Here is a 25,262-nt window from a genome sequence, read left to right as displayed (position 1 = left end):
TCGATGGCCATTAGTACTTGAAATAAACTTCAAAACATATAACATTCGTTCAAACTATTTAGCTGTTTCCAAAGTGATTTTTTTGTTTTAAAGAGAAAGCCTCTCTTTCAGCGTAGAGCTAAATAGGCTTTCAGTTCTCGCCGCCCATATATTTTAACACCGAATTAATGATTCTATTAATTTGAACTCTTATCTTATTCCGAGTCTCCTTTTTCTGCCTAGAGTTTGTTGTCATTCCGAACCAACTTCTTATCGCGTAGCCTACCTATCGTGTTTTAAGCATGAACACTTAACCAAATTAACAATTAACCGTTTTTGTCCTAAACCGTAAAACTATACTTCAAATTGAAACTTCCTTTTTTCGATTCAGCTAACCCGCTGCTACTTGATCAAATAAGCTTCTTATTTCAATAAACTTTCTCCCAAGAAACTTCTTTACTTAGCAGAACCGGGCGTTTGTGGACGTCGATAATTTGAACCCGGTTCAGACAGGGGAAAAAACATCTTCGCCACTAAATTAACTGTGTTAACAGAAGCGGCATTTAGTTGCCAAACGGGGTGAACAAAGCGTTTCCACGTTTCCATTTCGGTTTTCCCTGAAGCCCTGGAAGGAAGCCTATTGTAGCCAGTTCGGTATTGTCCCCTCCGATGCCATGTCACGCCTGGTGACCCAACCACTGGGCTAAGTAATCGAGTCTCTTTTTCTTGTCCCAAAGCGGGCATTTGAAATGGCGCGGGAAGTATCGAGGATCCTCCAAGAAAATTAAATAAAGATGAACTGTTTTGCGTTAATTTGGGCAATCAACCCACGAGGGAGAGGACGTCACTTCGCAACGCTTTCAGCCATCAGCCCCAGCAATAGCTGTGGTACCCTCAATTAGCCGAATATATCACCCAAATTAAATTAATTAAGATAGTATGGTCGCTGAATGCTTAACACAAGGTTAATGGGAGTCGCCAGGCCTTTGACAGTATTTTTCAGCCTAATTTGATTAATTTGTAAAATATTCATTAAAACAGTAGCCAATTTGGACGGAGTTTAGGCTCTATGGGTGATCTTCGTCTAGGAAGGGGCCGTTGGATTTCCTTGACAAACTTGCAGCTCACGCGCTCGTTCGGTTATCGCCTATCATTTCCCCGTCCGAGACGACAATTGTTTGTGACCCGCACCGCCAATCTCTTTGATGCCGAAATAAGACCTGAAATTCTCAATTGAGGCAAAGATTCAAATTCGCACCAGTCTTCTAATCCCGACACATTAAATCAACCCGACTAATGTCGCTCCAAATCTGAACCGGGATTTATATTTTAAAAAGTCGTGAATTGTGATTTAATAAGAATCAATGAAAAAAATAAGAGAGAGGAGGGATAGAAATAACCTTTGAACATTAAAAAAAATGTATGGTAATTTGGGTTGAATCAAGTAATTATACGAGACAATGTATTGTAGATAACTCGTCTCTGTTTTTGTTGTAAAACGTCAATAGGTCGATAAAGGTCTTTGTCCCTTTCAGTAAGATGAACTATTTCGTATAATTGTATTAAACATTTTATATACAAACTATTCTTAAAACAACAGTTGCGTAAATAAAATACAAGAAATAATAAAATCTTCATAACAGGAATAGCTTCTTGTTTGTTTTGTTATCGTGGTGAAAGATAAACGTATAATATTGGTGTTAGGATTTGGAGTTAGAACAGTTTCACAGTAACACAATGCTGTAAGAGTTAGGATTTGGAGTTAGAACAGTTTCACAGTAACACAATGCTGTAAGAGGTGGCTGTGGATCGGATGGTTAGGTGACGTGGTTGTTTGCGTGTCATCGTGCTCTGACAGTGGAAATCGTTGCTTATAATATCAATCACTGGTTTGTTTGGTCTTGATAATGTACAGGCCGATGTCATGCAGCTGAAATATTGCTGTTTGTCCCATTAAACAACAAACAATGTCACGCCTACGATCTTTATCGTATATTGAAAATATGCACCAAGTTCCCCAACGTGTGTCGGAAGAGCTAACTGAAGAGTGGGTACATATAATGCTTGACCTGGACGATTGGGGGTCATCGTGCTCAGATAATGCGGGCTGTTGCCTAAGTCAGTCAACAAGCAACACAGCTGTTTTTTTTGTTTTGTTTTTTGTTTATTTGTTGTTTAGCAATGTTCCATTTATATTTATATAAAGGCGGTCAGAAAAGAAAAGAATCGAGTCTGGACCAGACAATCCAGTGATTGACATCATGATCATCGATACTTACAATTGGGATACGATGACATGCATCAACCAAGACAGCGAGTCTGACCACCCGATCCCGTTAGTCGCCCCTTACGGCAAACATGGGTTGCTGAAGACCTATTCTAACCCGGATGTTCATGGGTTACAAGCCACATTGATACAGCTGGAATATTTACAGCCCTCAACAAACAAAACATCACCTACTTTCTCCCTGACTCCCCATTCTCTCTGTGTCACTCTTTCTCTCTCTCTCTCTTACAATTCACTGTTTAGCTGTTGCAATATTAATATATATTATGTTGAACAGCATCATTGCCCATTCATTGAAACATATTTTGTTTGACGTGCTCTCTAGCAGGTACACGTGGGATACAAAATCTACCATGTCACTGATCAATTCATGAATATAAAATTTATGAGGAATTAATATAATAAACAGGTCAAATGATTCACACCTACCACAACGGAATTAACGCCACCTGGTGGCAACAAAAACTACAAAGGGGGATAATCTATTCATCCCTTGTATCAATTCCCTAAACTGTAAATTTCGCGACTCAATTAGTGTTCTTGATCGAAAGTGTCAACAGAAATCATCGCATCATCCATCAGGCGTCTGCAACTTAAATGTTCTTCCCTGATTTCATTAATGGCATTGTTTTCTTCTGCGCAGTCTTCAACACATTACCTTATTTGAAAGTCTCGCTTTCCCATCTCAATTACGGCGATTCATTTTTCGTGACTAGTAAAAACTAAAGACTTTGGGCTGACGGTATGATTCTAACGAGCACGGACATCAGGTACAGCTGAAGAACCAAGTCTCACGTTAACATAGTAGTTTTTAATGTTGAAGTAATTATATTCATCCAATGAGAAATTTGATTTAGGAATTGTTTTTCTGTGAAGTAATCTGGAACATTTTCTGTTTTCAACAGCATCCTTGAACATTCATTGCTATACTTTGCATTTTTTTTCAGGGCAATGTAGTTTGAAATAGGCATCTTAGAAAGGCACGGTTGCAGTAGATTTGATAAAATCTTAATAATTATATTTTGTAATTGCATGAACTGTCTGAGAGTGTAAATTGTTTGACGTAAAGCAAGTGTAAAGTGTCAGACGTAAAGAGAGTGTCAAGTGCACGACGTAAAGAGAATGTAAAATATTAGACGTAAAGAGAATATTAAATATTAGACGTAAAGAGTGTATAAAGGGCCAGACGTAAAGATAATGTAAAATATTAGACGTAAAGATAGTGTAAAGTGTAAGCCGTAAAGAGAATGTAAAATATGAGGCGTAAAAAGAGTGTAAAGTGTTAGACGTAAAGAGAATCTAAAATATTACACGTAAAGAGAATTTAAATATTAGACGTAAAGATAGTGTAAAGTGGTAGACGTAAAGAGTGTAAAGTGTTAGATGTAAAGAGAATGTAAAATATTAGACGTAAAGAGAATGTAAAATATTAGACGTCAAGTGAGTGACTAAGTATGGTTTAACGTCGCTTTTAGCAATATTCCAGCAGGGTCATCAGAAATGGGCTTCACACATTGTACCCATGTCGTAGACGTGGGGAGTGTAAAGTGTTAGACGTGGGGAGTGTAAAGTGTTAGACGTTAAGAGAATGTAAAATATTAGACGTGAAGAGAATGTTAAATATTAGACGTAAAGAGAGTGTAAAGTGTTGGACGCAAAGAGAGTAAAGTCGTTATTCGCCATAGTCGTCAGTGTTTTAAGGTGGAGTTACACAGACCGCCTCCGTGGTCCAGTGGAAGAGCGTCTGCCCGGAGAGAGGAAGGTCGGGGTCCACACCCAGCCGAGTAAAACCAAAATACATTAAAAGATGGTACTTATTGTTACCCTGCCTGGTGCTCAGCATTAAGGGGCTAAAACAAGGACTGGTCGGCTCGGAGTCAGTATACTGTGTCCGATTGGGGTATTCATGTTAAACGGCGGCATGGTATCTCAGTGAGCTAGCACTATTAAACTGTCATTAGTTCGGACTAGTACAATCAGACACACACACAGACACACACACGCGCGCCCGCATGCACGTCGCTATGTAAGTTCAATAATATAGAACGCGACGTTAAACCTCATTTCACCTCACCTCACCTAACCATTGGTCCAACAAGTAACTTACAAACGGCTACCATGGACACATTTAAACAGTCTATACAATTTGCACTTGTAACATGCTGAAGTCCCGAGTACCTAATCCAATGAAAATCACAAAAAGTATGTGAAAATCAAGTAATCTTATACCCCTGCCTTAGCTAGCCCTGTCCTGTCTACAACCAGAGCCTGTCGCCACCAGACAGCGGGTCAATTCTGACCAGGCTGTAGATGTTTTCAAGGGAATGTATGTTTGTGATGCAACTGTAGTTGCTGCTATAGTGACTGGGCAGCAGTTGCTTGTTTCTAGTTATGTGACTGTCTTGTGCCAAGCTGGACACTGGGTGACGAACTCTACTGCCCACAGGTTTCTGACCCGTTGACAGTTTTCTTACAAAACAAGATAGAGACAATTAACTGCGAACTGCACTCGAGTGCAACTGTATTGTGTTGGGATGGATCATGTTAATATTGGCTTGTGCCTACATACTAGAAAATACATATCCAAACTAATCATCTTCTTTTCATCAAATCAGGGAAGATTATTTCATCCATTTCTAACATCTCATTTGTTACATTACAGGAGCAGACGATAATCCATCATTCTGCATTTGGACCGATCACTTGCTGGAGCTATAAATTTGTGTCCGAACTTACATATATTTTCACAAAATAAGACTGAATGAAGTTTATTTCATCCATTCTAAATATGTCGTCTGCTACATGCTTGGAAGCAGACGAGAACCCACCTTTCTGCATCTGACTCTCCTGTTTCCGGCATTTGGCACGTCTGTTCTGGAACCATACCTGAAGGGGAAAATGCGCAGATTGACAAGCCATCCCTTGAAACACAATGCTTCACAGTTAATTTAATTTGCCTGTTTTGCTCATCGAGTTATTCCCCCTGATTCAATTACGCCGAGTTTTTCTTTCCCATTTCTTTGTGTACTTAATCCTTAAAACTTCTCCAACTTCATTCTGCTTATTAGGTTAAGCCATTTCGCACCAAATTTCTAACACCTTCTCTCATATCGATATGCAGAGGATAAGAGGAGTTTGCGATTTTTTTCCCGCTAAGAACCTTCGCCTCTTTTCAACGCCAGACCGACGTATTAGGCATTGTCTGTCTTTATTTAGACAATTTACGGCTAGTCACAGATTGGTCCTTAGGGCGACACCCCTTCTCGGCACGAGATGTGGCGAATTTGATAAGAATACGGAAAGTTTTGAGACATTTCGGGATAATCTGATTTCGGAATTACGAAATTTGAACCCTTAGGCGTTGACTGTTCGTACTGGGCAAACTGTGCGATGTAGGGTCTACGCTTTGCATCTGATTTTACAATTATCTGGGCAATTCTAACTCAATATTTCTCAATCATAAATTGGAAACTCAATTTACGATGAGGGCTATTGGTGAAGCCTTAATAAGGAATAACACATTCTGTATTTGCAAGTCTAATGAATCACTTGCTTAACTTCCAAAATCTGGCACTTTTCGCGGGAACGGAATATTCCAAAGCCGATGCGGTTAGATATTATGTTATGAACGATTTTTGTCAAACAGTAAAGGGATTAGCAAGACCTGCCTCGGGACATGACTGGTACAAACATGCATCAGAAAAGAGAGCTTTTGAGTCCAACACTCGTGCATTGCATCTTGGTTTCCAACTGTGGCATACATTTACATGTACTTAATTTGCATCTTAGCGTCAGTGAGAGTCCAATATATGGAACGGGATCTTACCTGCAATAATTTTGGTAAGTATTTGGACTAGATGAGGGATGGCAACCGCTTTAGTGTTAGAGTGAATAGGGTTTTATGCCACTCTTTTGTAATATTCAATTAGCATTTTGACCGGGGAGACAGTGCACTGGGTCAGACAAGGGTGTATACTACACCTGTGTTTATCAATAATATGAATGTTCGATTTTTGGTGTGTGTGTGTGTGTGTGTGTGTGTGTGTGTGTGTGTGTGTGTGTGTGAGAGAGAGAGAGTGCGTGTGCGTGTGTGTGTGTGTGTGTGTGTGTGTGTGTGTGTGTGTGCGTGTCCCCGTCCCCCGAATGCGCCACAATATGATTATGTTGAGTACCACTCCCAAAGCGAGCTAGGTCACAGGGGCTACGTTGATACTACCTTACACTCATTATACCTTACATTCATGATACCTAACACATATTATAACACTCGTTGTACCCAACACATATTATACCTATACATATTTATACCTTCAAAACTTATACCTAACACATATTAACCAAACACATCATACCTACACATATTACACAAGCACATTACACCTAACACATATTTATACCTAACACATATTATAACACTCGTTGTACCCAACACATATTATACCTATACATATTTATACCTTCAAAACTTATACCTAACACATATCATACCAAACACATACCTACACATATTACACAAGCACATTACACCTAACACATATTTATACCTAACACATATTATACATAGCATATTATACCTACACATATTACACAAACACATTACAGCTAACACATATTTATACCTAACACATTATACATAACATATTATACCTACACATATTACACAAACACATATTATACCTAACATTTATACCTAACATACCACACCATGTATTCCGTGAACACATACCCAGGGTCTCTCTTGTGTACATCATTCTTGGAGTTTTCTTGACAAATAAACTTCGGCATTTGCGATACCTCTTTTAATGGGTGGTGGCTGTAGCTAATTAATTCAAATGTGGGGCGGTCGGGTAACCTGGTGGTTAAAGCGTTCGCTCGTCACGCCGAAGACCCGGGTTCGATTCCCGACATGGGTACAATGTGTGAAGCCCATTTCTGGTGTCCCCCGCCGTGATATTGCTGGAATATTGCTAAAAGCGGCGTTAAATCAAACTCACTCACTCACTAATTCAAATGTACGCTCGTCACTGGTCGGTTTGGGTACATTATGTGAACTTGTGCTTCCAAATATATTAAGATATATTTAAACTGTTTTCCGGTACATCTGATTATTATTTAGAGCATTATATTCATATCATATATTCTATTTTTAATTTTACGTTGGCTCCTTGATTTTATCAATTTGCAAAACATCTGACCACATATTTCACCCATAATCGATGCAGTTTCAAAGTTAAAGAAGGATTTGAATTAATAGGCTTTCTGGTGGCTGATATTGACTACAGGTCTGATTAAACAGTAGACGTCATGCAAGAAATGACATCAAGGCATTGCTTTCAATGAAACGATATTTCATTCACCGAATGAAATAATATTTCAGAATGATTATGAAAATAATGATGATAGAATTCGCCAAGCAACTGGGTCAAACAAAATATATGCATTTCATGTGGCCTTACCGTATTTATTCATACACTATCGATCACGATGCATGTTGTCCAGTGAGTAATTATTTTGACATTGAATAGGGAATGAACAGCAACAATGTATGACTGTAAAACACCAAATCAATCAGATGTCCTTACACCTCCTTACAATTCTTTTTCAAACATTGTACATTAACTGCCGGGCAAAAGAAAGTATACACTTGAATAATGAATTTGACCAAAACATTATAAATCGAAACGCTACTCGGCTGAAAACGGTCGCGGAAACACGGTAAACTGAAGATCCAAAACACATCTGTGATACCCGTATGATTTGGTTGGTTGGTTTGTTGTTTAACGCCGCACTCAGCAATATTCCAGCTATATGACGGCGGTCTGTAAATAATCGAGTCTGGACCAGACAATCCAGTGATTAATATCATGAGCATCGATCCACGCAATCGGGACCGATGACATGCATCAACCAAGTCAGCGAGCCTGACCACCAGATCACGTTAGTGGCCTTTTACGACAAGCATAGTCGCCTTTTACGGCAAGCATGGGTTGCTGAAGACCTATTCTACCCCGGATCTTCACGGGTCGATACCCGTATGAAATACATCACCATCGAATAACCATTTCTTGTTTCTTTCATTCGGCCACCATCAAACATGGATGGATACTTTATCTAGCACGGCACTTTAGCAAAATATTCCCATGGATATTTCTTCAATAAAACAAAATCTTAGTCTCCAGTTTAACCTCTGCAGTCCGGACACCTTTTAATCCAGAAACCCCGACTTCCGGACAGTTACTCTTGGTAACATTTACTTAAAATTAAAAACATATCACCTGGTACCCAAATTCGTTAATACCGTGACTAGGAACTTTACAGTCCTCAATAGCTGGTTTCAATTATAAAAAAACTGTTATAACAATTTAAAAACCCGTATGAATCATATTCCTTCAGGAACCTCTCCCGAAAAAGCTTGTACCTTTTTGAGCCCCAGTAAGGTAGGCGTTTTATCTGATCTAGGAAACAACAACAAAGGCTCGATATACATCGTCCAGAAAGGCAACAGTAGAAACCTACGCCCCGAACAACGTGCTTCTTTGGTGTTTGACTACTAATTTGGCGCTAAATGACAAATTGAAATGGGATTGGAATTACAAAAGTGATAAATTAAATTACCCTTTTCCCAGCACAGGAGGCAAAGAAACACCAAAGAACTTTGCAGGCTGAGACTTTGATTTAATTTAAGGATCAAATCTCCGTAGACGATGTAACAGTACATTGAACCACCGTCATCCTTCGGGGGATGTTTTTAAATGTTGATTCTGGATAGAGATGTACAAGCTATTTTCAATGTAATTCGATATCTAGACCAATTCAACAAAACATCGCAAAAACTCTCTGCCGTTTCAATATTCATGCAGAGAAATAATTGCGTTTAATTTTCTTGTGAAAGATATTTTGATAAAACATTACTTGTTTAACACGCAAAACAGAAAGTAACAATTACATTAATTTGAAATAAACAGATCTAATATGATTTTGTTTTCTGAAGTAAGTTTTTTTTTTAAAAATGATCAGTCGATGTGAAACACACATCAAGGAAATCGTGAGTTTTTGTATCATTTACTATCCATTTTTTAGGTGTGACCTTACAAATAAGGTGGACTTTTTTGTTCCGTGAAGTGTCCTGGGAAACGGTAATTTCATTATAATGACATATTTGGTATAATTTAGTACATCTTCTCCAGCTAGACAATTACTTTATTATCTTGAGAAATACATAAACTGTTTTTATCAAAGAATCTGTTAACTTATGATGATATGTAACTGTGACATGTTTAGAACTATTTTCTTACATATCTGTAAGACTGTAGGATATTTCGGAAATTCCGCCTTTTCGAGTTCTTGCCATCCGAACTAAATCTCGTGAGCACAAACACGCGGTACTGGCGCCGCTTGCCCTGGATATAATCTGAACGCGCCACAAATTCTGTAGAGCGGCCCAACATGGAACCGCACACTCAATCCGGCACCGCTGAAACCAAGATGACGTTTAACCTAGGATTCCAAGACCAGACTCACGTTCTTCATTTTCGCCATAATTGGCCCAGAAACACAACGAGATTTGGACGTAAAGGAGCCAATTTGGGTAATTGCTGTTATAAACCGAACGCTGTAAGTTCAGAAGTCTAAAATTCTTGAAATCCCAAAGAAAATCTCTCTGATTTAAGGACATCACACTCCGCCACCAAACGACACCGTCTTGCCTGTCCGCCATTGTTTGGTCACGTGAAACCATGACAACCAAGCGACGTCGAGCGCGTGCGTCTGTGCCCCCCTGCATAGATTTCTTTACGTATCTGCACGAGTTCTATCAACAATGTACCGGGCGTATAATACTGATAAGAGCCCTAAAGAATTCTTCAAAATCCGTAATTGAATTTTGCTTTCTCCCGGCACGTTCCTTCTCCCCGGTCTTTGAGAGAAGAGGTTTTGACTAAATCATCGTAAACGATATTTGCACTAAATTTCGACATGTGAATGATCCGCGGAAAATTGTAGCAAATAGTTTCTATATTGTTTCGCTGTTTGACTGCAATTGAAGAGGCGGTAGCTATAGCTTTGAGTGGGGTTTATTCAATTCGTATTCATTAGTTTTTATGGGCTGACAAAGTAAAAGATGTCCTGCGGCACGTTGGTGAACTAGCGTATGTGGGCTTGTCTCGTCTCGAGCACGTGCTTGGCTTCAAGTTGTCACCTCATAAATGAGGGTTTATTATATTTATGTTCGCGATTGATGTTTTTAATCAAAAATGGACAGAAGATGTGTGTTTGGTTGAAATTAAGAATCCTTAAATACCAGCGTTTGGGTTTAAGCCCCTGGTTTAACCCAAACCTTTAATTCAATTTATGCTGACCCCGAAAACTTAAATGTTTTAATTAAGTGTCTAAAACCGGAGGCCTTAATGTCGGTGATTAACCCGGAATCTACCCTTTGCATCGTCTGTCTGATTTAAAATAACGCAAATAAATTATTGGCATGTTCAAAGAAACTTATGTTATCGATACATTGCGTTAGATTAAAGGCCGCACAGAACAAACTGACAATAATGATATTTTCTTAAACCTCGATGACGAATAGTAAGAAGGAGAGTGCCTGTACAAACCCACGAGATTAAAGTACTGCTCTTATGTTCGGAGAATGTTCTGCCTTGTGGTTCCTGGCTTTAAGCACAGCTAAATATCAATTTCGCATGGAATGCACGTGCAGCACACATTCCTATTGTGCAGTTAGTGTGGTGTAATTTACAACACGTGATCAAAAGACGATCTTTCATTGGATAAGAAGTTTTTGGCGTGTTTGAAGCCAAGAATTGGATAGATGGTAACAATCGTGCATTCGACACAATCGAGAGATTTAGCGATCAACATGTCCGCCCGTCAAACGTCCGTTTTGCCTTTCCGGGGCGGAACTCCAAAACCGTTAAATATTTCTTTCTTTATTGATAAGCCTGTGGGGGAACTGGTGCCATTTGATGATTTGGAATTTGTTTTCTTTTTATTTTGTTTTGTTTTCATGCATTTTCATGATGAAAACAAGTTGTTTTCCCTTTCCGGAGCGGAAATCCAAAACCGTTAAATATTTCTTGATGAAACTTGCTATATAGATCAGTCTGTTGGTGAACTGGTGCCTTTTGTAGATTTGAGACTTTTTATTGTTTTATTCATGGCGACAAGTTGGACTTCTATTGAAAATGAGGGTAGTGCTCGTTTCCGGAGATGAAATTTGCTATACAGATCAGTCTTGTGGTGAACTGAACAGCATTATATTTTTTCTCCACTGAGCTGAACGTATCCAATTGCAATGAACCAAAAGTTGGGTATAAGTGGCCAAACTCCATTTCCGAATTGCACCAGATCGCGAGACTCGGCGTGACGAACGAGCGCCTTAACTTCTAGTCTACCCCACAGCCCTACGCCGCCATATAGCTGGAATATTGCTGAGTGCGGCGATAAACAACAAACAAACAAACAAACAAAAAAACATGTCCACCTCCAGGCTCAACAGTTGCGTTAGTTTCAGAACTCTCCCCTAAAGCCCCACGCTTAAAGTGCGGCTCATATCAAAACATCAATAACTCTACCTGTAGCCAGAGACGCTCCATGAGGCTGACGTCCCGACATCAACATTTACGTCTATTGCTGTATCTGTTCTCACATCTACTTTACGACGTATTAGGTAACTGCAACTACATGTACATCTATCACTGTAAATTCAACATACAACACGACTACCTCTACAACGGTTACATGTGCATCAATCAGTACTGCTGCGAACCGTGAAGATCTGGGTTCGAATCTATCTTCATCAACCCATGTTTGTCGTGAGGGGAGATTAGCGGGATCGGATGTGAGACTCGCAGACTTGATTGATGCATGTCATCGTATCCCAATTGCGTTAATCGATGCTTGTGATATCAATAACTGGACTGTCTGGTCCAGACTCGATTATTTACAGACCGACCTAATATAGCTGGAATATTTCTGAGTGCGGCGTTAAACAAACAAACAAACAAACAAATAAAATAACTACTGCTGCTGTAGCAACTAATTCGACTGCCCCCTGTGCTTGTCGTTAGATCCGACTAACTGGGATTGGATGGCTCACTTCGGCGATTTCATGTCTCACAGGTTTGTCAGACTCGAGTTTTATCAGACCGACCTAATAAAGCTGGACTATTACTGACGCCATTCATCTACCTATTACCTACTTCAACAACTACTGTCACGACGTCTACATCTACACAATACTACGACGTGTTCTACAACTACGAAGCCAGGGGTGTTCCCATCAGCTGGGACAGAAAAAATTCCTTGGCAGCCAGGATTCGATGATGTCATGGGTTTGAATCCAGATTCGCCCAATGTATTATCCCTGCCTGCTAAGCATCATGCCCATGCTCGTAAAATCTGGGCTTTTTTCTCACGTTCAGGTGTGGCGCCGTGATACAACAGAGACACTGAGCACCGTAAAACCGAACTCACTCACTCACTCACTAACGCTCTCACTCACGCATGACTCACTCTCACTCACTCACTCACATTCTCGCTCTCACTCAATCTCTCACAATCGCTCACTCACTCACCCTCTCTCGCTCTCTCTCACTCACCCTCTCACTCACTCATGACTCACTCTCGCTATCACTCATTCTCACTCATGACTCACTCTCGCTCTCACTCACCCTCTCACTCACTCACTTATTCTCGCTCTCACTCAAACTCTCACTCATGACTCTAGCCTCGCTCTCACTCTCACTCACGCTCTCACTCACTCACCCACTGTACACCTACGTGCAACTCAATGTACACAATATTGCCACACGTTCTTTATTCCACAAGGACCGCTGACAGCGATACAGGGTTTATGACGTGAAAATTTCAACACAATATTTGAAACACCGCCACACGTCTCCTACTGCTACTCTCGTCCTTGTTGCTATTGCAGCTTAAAACGACTTAATTTAGTTTATAGTGCACGTCTAATCTGGAATAATGTAGGTCATTAGTGAGCCTCACCAACAAATCGCCTCCATTAGCCAATAAATCCTTCTTTATAATCAACTGGGCGACTAAACGAACTGATAGCTTGTGCATGAATATTTTAATCCAATCAAATCACTGCACTAAAATCCCAATATAATATCGACGATAAGGATTCAATATTCCTTCATTAGTTTATCGATAAAGTTGTGTACCCTACAAAGAAATAATATCTTCCAACAAAAAAGTGAAAAAGCTCCTAGCATCCCACAATTTATTCCCTGATCCCAAGTTCGTAAAAAGTTCGCGGCGTTATTGCAGTTGTAAGTTGTTAAATCAAACATAGCAATTTCGAGGCGCTCTTTGGAGCAAAGAGATTTTAAATTGAAAAGTTATATTACCTAAGGGTATCTTTTCCACTTTCGATAATACTATTAATGCATATTCTTGTTTCCCTTCCCTTGAAATATGAATATAAATGATAATTTCGCAAGCGGAAGAAATTGCTCTGTGGGGTCTGTGAATTAAAAGCGTGTTCTCCAGTGCCAATCAGAAATGAAAAGGCTTCGGTTGTTTATTAGATTACATTCACAGTCGAGCTGCGAACAATACAAATTTACAAACCCATTGAATTATGATATCAATATCATGCACTGCCTCCACCTTACAAGATTAAATACACACTATAAAATTGAATCTTGGAGATAGAATCCAGTCCTCAATTACATACAAAAATGGGACATTTGTGTATGAAAGCGAAAATGTAATTCTTATTCTCTACAGTAACTAAAATTTCCAAATTAGGCGCGATGTTTTCATTGCAGTGTTTAGCCGCCAACCTCTAAACGCTTCTCGCGAAAATAGAGAGCACAGAGCCATATTCATAATTGTCTATCATTCTAGCGAAAACAATGTCCCAAGAGTGCAGGGCGGCAACGGCGATTGAATTATATTCCTTCGCCATGGCTTGCTCTAATCGCTGTCACAGCGCTATTGCAATATAGTTATTGATTCGCCCAATTTTGCTAATCGTCAAATCCCTAGAAATCTTCACCGGCCTCCGATAACCGCTATTTCGTATTCACACCGTATGTTTTCGTTTGTCAAGTTGCGGCCGCGACAGTGGTGTCCATTTCATGCGCGTGCCACGAGGAGGTGTTAATTACATAGTCCACGCGCGCGTACCAGGTGTTGCTCCGACGGGAATGCATGCAAGGTCAGAGGTCACAACTACTTCGTTCGTAATGCTCTCGTGTTTAATAACCGATGTCACAACGTTATGACGGCCCGTCATCTTGATCAAATTTAGAAAATGAAACTCCACTTCACTGCTATTTACTGCCCGCCTGCCTTCGACCTCATATGGAAACCGCAGTATAATTGGCAAAATGACAGTGTAGGGAGTTTTTGACATAAATGGAATTTCGTCCGAGACAGAGTGCTCGTGTGCAGTATGGCGATTAAATTTCTGTCCCAATAGGAAATTAGCTTCAATTACATCTTCAGAACACCTCGACAATAGGATAATGGAGAGGACAGCATAAGACAATAATAGCACATCATGTATCTGGTGTAAATTAAATACAATTGATGAACATTGTAACGAATAGCCTTTGCGAGAGGCAAAATGCGTGCGAACACATTGGAAGAGCTATCAATCAGGAACGTTTTTTTTACGAAATATGATTTGATTTCGATGGCGGGCTGTAAGTGAAAGGTATGATATTGTTGAAGCCGCGTTTGTTATGGCGTCGATGACAAGCTCTGGTTGCAGAAAAAAGCGAAGTAAGTAGTATCATGCTCGGAGAGGACGTCAAACGGCTACAGGAGAATATTTTGTTTGAAAATCTACGAGCGGGAACGGAACCAGAAATTACACTGCGTGTTTGGTGAAACAAAACAAAAGTTTGGAATTGTTTGTTTGAAGAGTATTTTTGTTGTAATTGTGGCAATAACGTGCAAATTGCTTATATATTATGATGTGTGTATTTGTAATGGTATTCCCTTAGAATTATTATGACGAATTGATGGACTAAACCACGGATTCGAACTGAACATCGAAATATATATCATCCTCCTCCTCCTCATCATCATCATCATCATCGTCACCATTGTTAATAATAATAATTTGTTAAGTGAGTGAGTGAGTATGGTTTTACGCCGCTTTTAGCAATATTCCAGCAATATCACGGCGGGGGACACCAGAAATGGGCTTCACACATTGTACCCATGTCGGGAATCGAACCCGGGTCTTCGGTGTGACGAGCGAACGCTTTAACCACTAGGCTACCCGACCGCCCAATTTGTTAAGTGCATATTGTTTAACAGTTAGACAAATAAACAAGCTGTGGGTACAGTCTCAATTCATAATAATCACATAAATCTTATTTAATCAGGAATATTTATACTTGTTTGTAAAAGACAGTTTTAGCTACTTTTAGAACATTACGTTACACAGAAGAAGGAAGTGTTCCTGTTGATGTCATCCATGGTCTCCCCACATTTCATAACACAATGACTGTACTGTGTTAATGTGTTGCGACAAGGAGACTACTCACGTCCTTGAATATTCTTCAGTACAGTGTATTCTTATAAACTACACGTCACTGTGTGACAAAGGATGACAGATATATCTATATCAAGCTTCATGTAAGCTATCTCCAGAACGGTGTTAACCACACTCCAGACAACCAGGGAGAATTAATCTACACAATCCGTATACTTGTAATAGCTTAACAAAGTAATTGTTCTTCCATCTTACACGTTGTCTGATTGCTGGAACTACTAGTATTTAGGCCTGTATGATTATGTCTTAAATTGTCATGAAAGTTGACCTGAATAATCACGTCACGTGTGTGCCATCACGTATTGACTTGTATAGTTTCTGGCGCAGTGCATCTACAATGTTGTTAGTTTCTGGTGCAGTTAGTCTACAATGTTGTTAGTTTCTGGTGCAGTTTGCCTACAATGTTGTTAGTTTCTGGTGCTGTTAGTCTACAATGTTGGTAGTTTCTGGTGCATTTCGACTACAATGTTGTTAGTTTCTGGTGTAGTTAGACTACAATGTTGTTAGTTTCTGGTGCATTTCGACTACAATGTTGTTAGTTTCTGGCGCAGTGCATCTACAATGTTGTTAGTTTCTGGTGCAGTTTGCCTACAATGTTGTTAGTTTCTGGTGCAGTTTGCCTACAATGTTGTTAGTTTCTGGTGCTGTTAGTCTGCAATGTTGTTAGTTTCTGGTGCATTTCGACTACAATGTTGTTAGTTTCTGGTGCTGTTAGTCTACAATGTTGTTAGTTTCTGGTGCATTTCGACTACAATGTTGTTAGTTTCTGGTGCATTTCGACTACAATGTTGTTAGTTTCTGGTGCAGTTAGTCTACAATGTTGTTAGTTTCTGGTGCAGTTCGCCTGCAATGTTGTTAGCTTCTAGATCAGTTCAACTTGTCAGCACTTTGCACTCCTTCAGTGACATATGAACCATGTTAATAACACAATAATAATGGGATGACACAGTTAAGATGAGGATGAAATAAATTCTTGGGACAAAGACCATAGACAGGATATCATTATTATGTTATGATCATAAATAACAATCGATGTCATTCAACGCAGGTTTTTACCCACTTGGTCTAGGTTCAACATGAAGTTATCGTACGTACCCTGTACAATCACATTGAACAATCACACGAGTACAAAATTGGGCACTTAGTGGTGTATCTCTCGTAAAAATAAAACTCGTGAAATTGAAACCTTTTCTATTTTAAATAAAATCTCTGGGGTTTTACTTCGAATGTACAAGTACTGCATGCAATCCGAAAAAGTTGTATTAATTAAATAATATGAAACAAATCTTTCAACTTTGCTACTTAAAGAAATAGGTCCCCATTTATAACACCAGTTATCAAAGCAGTTGTGTAAAAGCATGTTTTTTCCACACTGAAATTTTTTCTGATTCCAAGATTTTATACTCAACATCTTATCTACATATAGCTTCCAGGTGAGTGAGTGAGTATGGTTTTACGCCGCTTTTAGCAATATTCCAGCAATATCACGGCGGGGGACACCGGAAATGGGGTTCACACATGTCGGGAATCGAACCCGGGTCGTCGGCGTGACGAGCGAACGCTTTAACCACTAGGCTACTCGACCGCCCCTTTCCAGGTGACCATAAAGCTTGATATATGGATATTGACATTTATTCACAAACGAAGGTGACGCTTTTACAAGTGAAAACTTCAACATCGCAATAAGAAAATATTGAAGAAATCACAATTCCTGTTTGTTCTAAAAGAACTCAAGATAAATACACTTCAGTTACAGGTAGAATCTTTGAGATCGATAAGTTGCACTATATTATTTTCACATTTCACCTGTAACTTCCCTTTTTCATCGTATCACTATTAACTTACAACTGTAAACTATTCACTTACAGTCAGAATACATTTGCCCATAGAATCATTTTCGTGATACGTAATTCAGTTACGATATATATGCAATTATTGATATGGTATTTTTTAAAGCGATAATTCATTTAATAATATTTTTTATAAATTCCCTCTCTTCAATTCCTCCGATGCAACGACTAAATAATTCAAAATTTATATTGAATAATTTTCACTTTTTAGCCCTCTTTGTCTCGCTATCATGAACAAGATTTGTAAGGTAATCTATTTTCTGTGATAAAAAATCCAAATAAAACGTATCCAAAAAACGTGAATTTCATCAACCTATGTGATATTTCATTTCATTAATTCAATTGGGAAAACCTTGGACAGAACTTCGGCGATTTAACTACTGTCCTTACGAGACAAACAAATTATTAAAAACTTGTGGTGATATGGTTGATGAATAAAAAAAATTAAGCCATAACACTGGAGCCTCACGCGATACCATCTTACGTGAAATACGTCCTCATATTCTATAATCCAATTACTCTCCTACGAGAAATTGAATTATTGTTCAAGCTTAAGGAAATGCAATTTACGCTAACGTTACAGATACCGAAGGTGATCTTGAGTGATACCATATTCATTATAAAGTATAATTGATAAATATGAAAGATTAAAGAGGCTCTCCTTGACTCAGCCCCTTCTTATTCCCCGACGGTTGCTGGCGTCGACAGTTATAAATATGGGGCTGGAATCCATACGTCTGTGCATGTCGGAAGGACTGGTTTAATATTCAAGAAGCGTTGCAAGTAGTACTATTAGGATACCGTCTATAGATACAGTCTCATGGGTACGGGTGCTTTCTTTTGTTGCTGACGGCTGAGCATTCATTGTGTGTGCTTGCCTATAATCATATATTAGATTTATAGAAATAAAATCAGAATTTTTGTATGAAATATATCGGATATTAGTTACTGTTTTATTATTTCTGTTACAATATTAAGTGTAGATTTTATACAGCATTTTTTCAAGTTTGATAGTTTTTATTTAATTGTGAGTGAACAAGACCAATCTGAGTGGGTACCAGCCACTAAGAATTGGTTCTGCAAGTGAAGAGGAAGAAGCGGGCGTACGTACTGAAAATGGGCCAATACCGATGAATGAATAATATGATATTACTTTTGATATTAAGATTTCGTGAACATCGGCTATGAATTAGTCTTCATCCTATTTAGGAATGAGTGAGTGAGTTTTGATTTTTTGTATGATTTTGAAGGGTTTTGTCTCTTTAATTTTCACATTTCAGTACTCCAGTCACTTGACATATTGCTCCCATGTGGGAAATCGAACCGGGATCTTTGGCGTGGCGAGCGGGCGCATTAACCAGTAGGCTACCCTACCGACCGTCCCTTTATCGATTACAAGAGTTCTTGTGTATGATACTCGTGTAAGCTTCTATCTGTACAAAATTATATTTAGTCGATATGACTTATCGATACGAGTCGATGACTGAGTGAGTGAATGTTGTTACATGCCGTCAGCAGTATTCCAGCTATATCATTGGAGTTTGGGTGAACCAGTGATTGACAGCATGAGCGATGTCCAACAAGGGTACGATCACACACAATCAGCCGTACATTCCAATGTTCATTGCAAGGTTCCTACGACAAGCATTGCATACTGGGAGCCTATTCTTCATTGGACTCCCCGCGGGGTGTAATTTGATAACCTCGGAATGAAGAAAATTAACTGTTGTGTATATATAGAATGGTAAAAATATTGGTCTTGTCGTAAGAGGCGACTAACGGGATCGGGTGGTCAGGCTCGCTGACTTGGTTGATGCATAGCACCGTATCCCAATTGCGTGGATTGATGCTCATGATTGCAATCACTGGATTGTCTGGTCCAGACTCGATTACTTACAGACCGCCGTCTCATAGCTGGAATATTGCTGAGTGCGGCGTTAAACAACAAACAAACAAATAAAAAGATTTGGTTTGTACAAAAACCCAGCAGCACAATATTTCAAGATATCTTGTCTTGTCTTAAGGAAGAGAATATAAGGATGTCAACTTCTTTATTATGAGGAACACAACCTTTCGGAGTATTTGCTTACTCCTTCATCAGGCGAATGATGAAGAAGTAAGCATCAACTCCGAAACGTTGTGTTCCTCATAATAAAGAAGTTGACACCCGTATATTCTCTTCCTTATGTGAATTACTTCTAAATGCCTTTCAAAGACCTTGTCTTGTCTTGTTTGTTTGTAATTATTTACAAAATAAACATTTTTTAAAATAACCGTCTTGTTTATATTTATTTAAACAGATAATTCCCCTACACGTTGTTTCAGTAGCCGTTTAAGGCATTTGTATGTTGTAAACATATTTTTTCTCTTTACAAAAATCGTATTGTGAATTCGAATTTTAATTTGATTATTTGAAAAGGCAACACGCCATTCTTCAATAACCGCCTTGGGTACATGTTTTGAAACAGATGCAGGCACAACAGAATGTTTCAGAAGGTGGAGACGTGGTCCAAGCCCCATTCCATTAACCTTTTGTTTAAATATGTTTATGTTCTTTTAACTTCTTTTGAGTAGTGTATTATTTGGCACAAAAGTTAAAAAAAAGAATCATTTACTTCCCGCGCGTAAATAATACAATGTCCAACATGCACCCAATTTTCCTATTTTCGAAAAATTTATAATGAAGAAATATTGTACCTTAATTATAATGAATTGGAAAGTACTGAACTTTGCCCCAAAGAAGAGTTAATCATTGAATCAAGACGCGATTTTCATCAGCGTACACGAGTAAAAGACCTGTTTTGACAATGTTAATCAATTATAAATGAATTAACAAAAGAGCGAAATGAGAAGGGCATGGGTTGCACGTGCTTATCTGATCGATCACGTGTAAGTCACGTGTCGCTCACTCACGCATGTGCGATCAAAGTATCACATCCGGGGCTGAGAGACGAGACGACAAATTTCCCATGAAATTATTTCCTGTTGAAATTATCCCCCACACTGCAGTTATCCCCCTTTGAGTAAAATTATATTAACAACTTGCTCCAATTATATTACACTGGTAATATATTCTTCCAGGTAAATGAGTACAAAAATGTATTAAATCATATATTAAAATAAGTTTAAAATAACAGTACTTTTCTGTTGTGCACAAGAAAAACATTCACCTACATGATCATATTTGTACGAACAGCATTTCGTCACAATACAGTGTATATGGCGTTTTAAATGTTTATTTCTTCGAAGAATACTTATGATTACATAACATATAAATTAATCGTGTGAGTTGTGTTTTGCGCTGAAATTGCACTAGTCAAGACATATTACGTCGGGTCATTTTACCAAGTAAATTATCTAAACAAGTTATACATTCTCCTCTTATCAGTACATGAACGAAGCTACAGTATTTGTTTACTGTATGGAAACCAGTCACATGTATCTCTAAATGCAACCGAAGAATCAGCACATATCCTTTTTCGCAACTTATCTGCCCAACTAACTAGTATTAACTCACATTCAGAGATCACGAATCACTGTTCACGTTCAAATCGCACATTGTATCTTATCTTCCTCAGAGAATTATTTTTATCAAAATTAGTGAAAATCCATGTTTATTAACCTCAAGTGATGGGCAATAGGAAGAATACATCTATGTTTATGTTGTCTGAAAGGAAACAAGAAATAGTTATTCGATGGTTATATATTTTCTACGGGTATCATTGTTGCCTTTCGGACCTTACATTTGAACTGCTTTCAACCGATTAACGTTTTGATAACGTTTTAATTTTTTGGTCCAATTCTATTTTCAAGTGCATACTTTTTGGTGTTGAATATCACCCCACACGCCGTGATATAACTTGAATACTGTTCAAAGCGGCGTTAGACCCAACTGACTCACTCACTCCGTCTTCCTGACTGTCGGTAACGTCTAAATTAGAACAGTGATGTGTCATTCCCGACATTCGTTTATCCGGAAGATGATACTGGAAAGGAACGGATTAACGGGGTGTCACTGTACATGGCAAATGCTGCTTAAACTATAGTTATGTTATCAAGAAGTGTTGCAAAAGTATATTAATGTTGATCCTAGACCGGGTTATCTTCCATGGGACCTCATAGAGATCTCCTTAGGCACATTTCAACGTTGTAACTAATTAGCATATGCGGTATTATAAACAATAGATAATTCATAAATGTCTTGCCTATCCTTAAACCCAGACACTGCGAACGTTCAACGCAGAGCCACGCTATAAATAAGCTTCCTGCATCACTTACGGTTCCAACTGCAGATCGACATGCATGCAATTACGGCTTGAGATTCTCCAGGAAATAAAGACCCCCTAAAAAACTAAAGAAAGCAAATTGAGAACTTTAAATTTCAACTTAATATCCTCGAATGTTTTAATTTTAAAAGTACTACTTCCCCTAGACTAATCCTAACCCTAGTCCGCCATCTTTATTTTCGACTGGATTAAGACGCGCAGACGGGCCAGTTGTCCTTTATTTACTGACCGCTACCTCTACTTTTCAAGGAGACACTTAATCTGCGAACCTTACGATTAATCAAATTATACTCAGGCCTTATTGCCTTCTTCGTGTCAATTGACTGGAATAATTTCCCCATTTAACAGGGCATTTCGGGAGTTGCTGAGTTTCTGACACAGATGGGCATTAATTGGCGGCTTCCTTCCAAGGAGGAGAGGCCATGTTGCCATTGTTTTCGTTATAATAGACTCGAGTGGTCGCAGATTCTCTCGTCCAAAGCCCTTCAGATATTTCAGTTTGTATCATTATTTTTTATGAAGAAAGAAAAGAAAGACTAATTTCCTTCCTTTAGGTTAAAAAGATGATTATTTGATGAAGCTTGTGATGGTTAAAAAGAAGAGCGAATGCTGCAAGGCGGTATAAGGGTTTTGTGAATGGGTTTAAATGAGCAGGGCTCGTGTCGCTTCGTTTGTTTTGTTTATTTTAGTCTGAGTGTTTACACACAAAGAATAATATTACACGAAAAATATAGATCCGTGTTGATTTTTACAAATTTTAGTTTCTGTATTATTGGGTGTTAGCACATATTCTGAACCCAGTAAATGTGTCGATAGTTTCAAGTTTGGACACTTAATTCGTTATTGGCATTGATTTAACGAATGTTTTCAGATATTACCAATTATATATTTCTATTTCTATTTATTTTATATAATATTTATATACACAACATCTGATTTAATAACTGAAATATTGTTAGTTGTTTGTGTAACTGTCTTTGAAAATGCTTCTGTTGAGTTCGTCGTGTTAGTGCGTGAGTATGTGTCAATGTCAATCATCTCAGATGAATATTACCGATGTAACCCGTGAAGATCAGGGTGGGAATTGATCTTCAACAACTCATGCTTGTCGTAAGAGGCGACAAACGGGATCGGGTGGTCAGACTTACTTGATGCATGTCATCGTATCCCAGTTGCGTTGATCGATGCTCACGATGTCAATCATTGGACTGTGTGGTCCAGATTCGATTATTTACAGATATTGCTGAGGGTGGCGTTAAACAGCACACAAACCAACACTATTACCGAGTTTCGAAACTATACCTGATAAGAAAAACTCACCTGAACACGGGCCTCTGAGAGTCCAAGCCTCTGACTGAGTTCTTCTCTCATGAAGGCGTCGGGATAATGGGTCTCGTCAAAGAGACGTTCCAACTCGTTCAATTGTTCTAAGGTGAAGTTTGTTCTGCTGCGTCTCTGTTTGACTTTAGGGGAGCCCTCTTCCTCCTTCTCTTTTCCTTCCTTCAAATCTGTAAACAAAACAATATTTTGATACATAAATAAAAGCTGCAAGACCCTTTCAACACTCACAAGAGAGATCTGCCAAAAGCTGAGTCGATTGTACGATTCCGACTTTATCATGAGCATGTGTTTATGTATGATTATCACATAATGATGATACCAGGTGTTTGCGAAAAGGGGAGCATATCCTGACCCACATGTGGCACCCGTCACAAACACCTGCAAAGGCAAGTCAATTGTTTACTTTGGACGATATATGTTTTGCAGAGGAACTTCAATCCTTGTCAACAATACTCTATGACCTGTTGAGATATTTATTGATGCTTCGTAGACGAAATAATTTCTTGACATTCTCAGATACTACATTTCTTCATGTCGATACGGTATGCAAAGAAAAATATAATTATTTATGCCTTGTTAGTTTGAAGTGTTGTCTGAGTTGTTTCTAAGTGGATCAAATTGTATGTTTTCTATGAATTCCCATCTCGAAATTATAATTAATAATTAACGTTTTAATTTTTAAATATTTTAATAATGGGAAAGTGGTGTCACTTATTCTTCTTTTTGAAATAGTTAGATTGAAATAGAATCGCCAAAAAACATTTCCATAATCATAAGAAACCTCTGCTTAAGGCGGATATCTTACTTTGGCTCAAGGTATGTTGATAGAACTTAATACTTATCTACATACGCTGTACTTCTATCCTGGTATAATGCAAGTATTTTAACCATTATTAATTGGAATCAACAATTGTCTTGATACTAATGGGGGTGGGGGGTGGGGGGTGGGGGCGGGGGTGGCCCAGTCGTTTAAGGCGCCGCCATTCGCTGTGCAGAGTTGCGTCCCTTGGGCACGCCAGAAACCTATGATTGTGGGTTCGAATCCCGGTTCGCCCCAATCATGTTTCTAGGTTTGTCAGCACCATACCCGTGCTCGTGGGTTTCACCGAAGTGGTAAATGTGTGAGACCTGCATCACTTCGGGCTTTCCTCCCACATGAAGCAGACACGCCGTGATATAACTGGAATACTGTTAAAAGCGGCGTTGAACCCAACTCACTCACTCACTTGATACTTATGTATGTATATATTTGTTACATCTTGCGATAAATCCCGTTCCGTAATCCTAAGAAATATTTGCTCAAAGCAGAGTCCGTTGTATGATTCCGCCTATGATGGATATGCAATTATGAGTTACTATCGAATAGTGACACCAGGTGCTCGCGAAAAGTTGAGCGTATTCTGCTCCATCGGTTAAACTGTATCGTCAACGCCAGAGTATAATCAAGTCTCGATTCCACTGGGCGTAAAAGGCAAACTAGCGGTGACAATTACAGTAAACTACGTTTATAACGAACACGCTTATAACGAACTGACGGATATAACGAACTTATTTTTTAGTCCCGGTCATTTCCGTATATATGCTGTATGTATGCTTATAACGAACTACGGTTATTACGAACTCAAATTAGTGGTCCCTTTGAGTTCGTTATAACCGTAGTTTACTGTATATGAATGGATTAGTGAAAATCAGTACTGACACCAGGTGTTCGCGTGAAGTCATGACACCTTTAAAACGTAGAAACTTGATTTGAACCGTTTCACCACATGACACATTCCGGTTCTAATGCTGATGGTTGAATTCCATTTATTCAACCCTAGATGCGCGCTGTCCACATGCCTGACGTCGTATATCAGCTGCACTAGAAACCATCTTCGACAATTTGATGGCAGAACACCCATGAGCAATTGTATTTGCAATAACACTTTTAATATTTCATAAACTAACAATACGAGAAGAGTCTGTTACATTGA

General features: G+C 38.8%; 1 protein-coding gene across 1 annotated transcript in view; it reads right to left on the bottom strand.

Annotated features, from left to right (window-relative positions):
- Nucleotides 1–25,262, bottom strand: part of LOC124130478 (short stature homeobox protein 2-like) — a 47,899-nt gene that overhangs the window by 5,517 nt on the left and 17,120 nt on the right. Inside the window, exons 2-3 of the mRNA XM_046493610.2 lie at nt 23,269–23,456; nt 5,095–5,152 (exon numbers count right to left, since the gene is read on the bottom strand). Of these exons, the coding sequence (XP_046349566.1) occupies nt 5,095–5,152; nt 23,269–23,456 (246 nt within the window). The remainder of the gene's footprint in view (nt 1–5,094; nt 5,153–23,268; nt 23,457–25,262) is intronic.

The sequence above is a fragment of the Haliotis rufescens genome, unplaced genomic scaffold (assembly GCF_023055435.1).
Source record: "Haliotis rufescens isolate VD_foot unplaced genomic scaffold, xgHalRufe1.0.p SCAF_9, whole genome shotgun sequence".
Lineage (NCBI taxonomy): Eukaryota > Metazoa > Mollusca > Gastropoda > Lepetellida > Haliotidae > Haliotis > Haliotis rufescens.
Note: the sequence above shows the minus strand (reverse complement) of the source record. Positions and strands in the feature narration are given on the sequence as shown.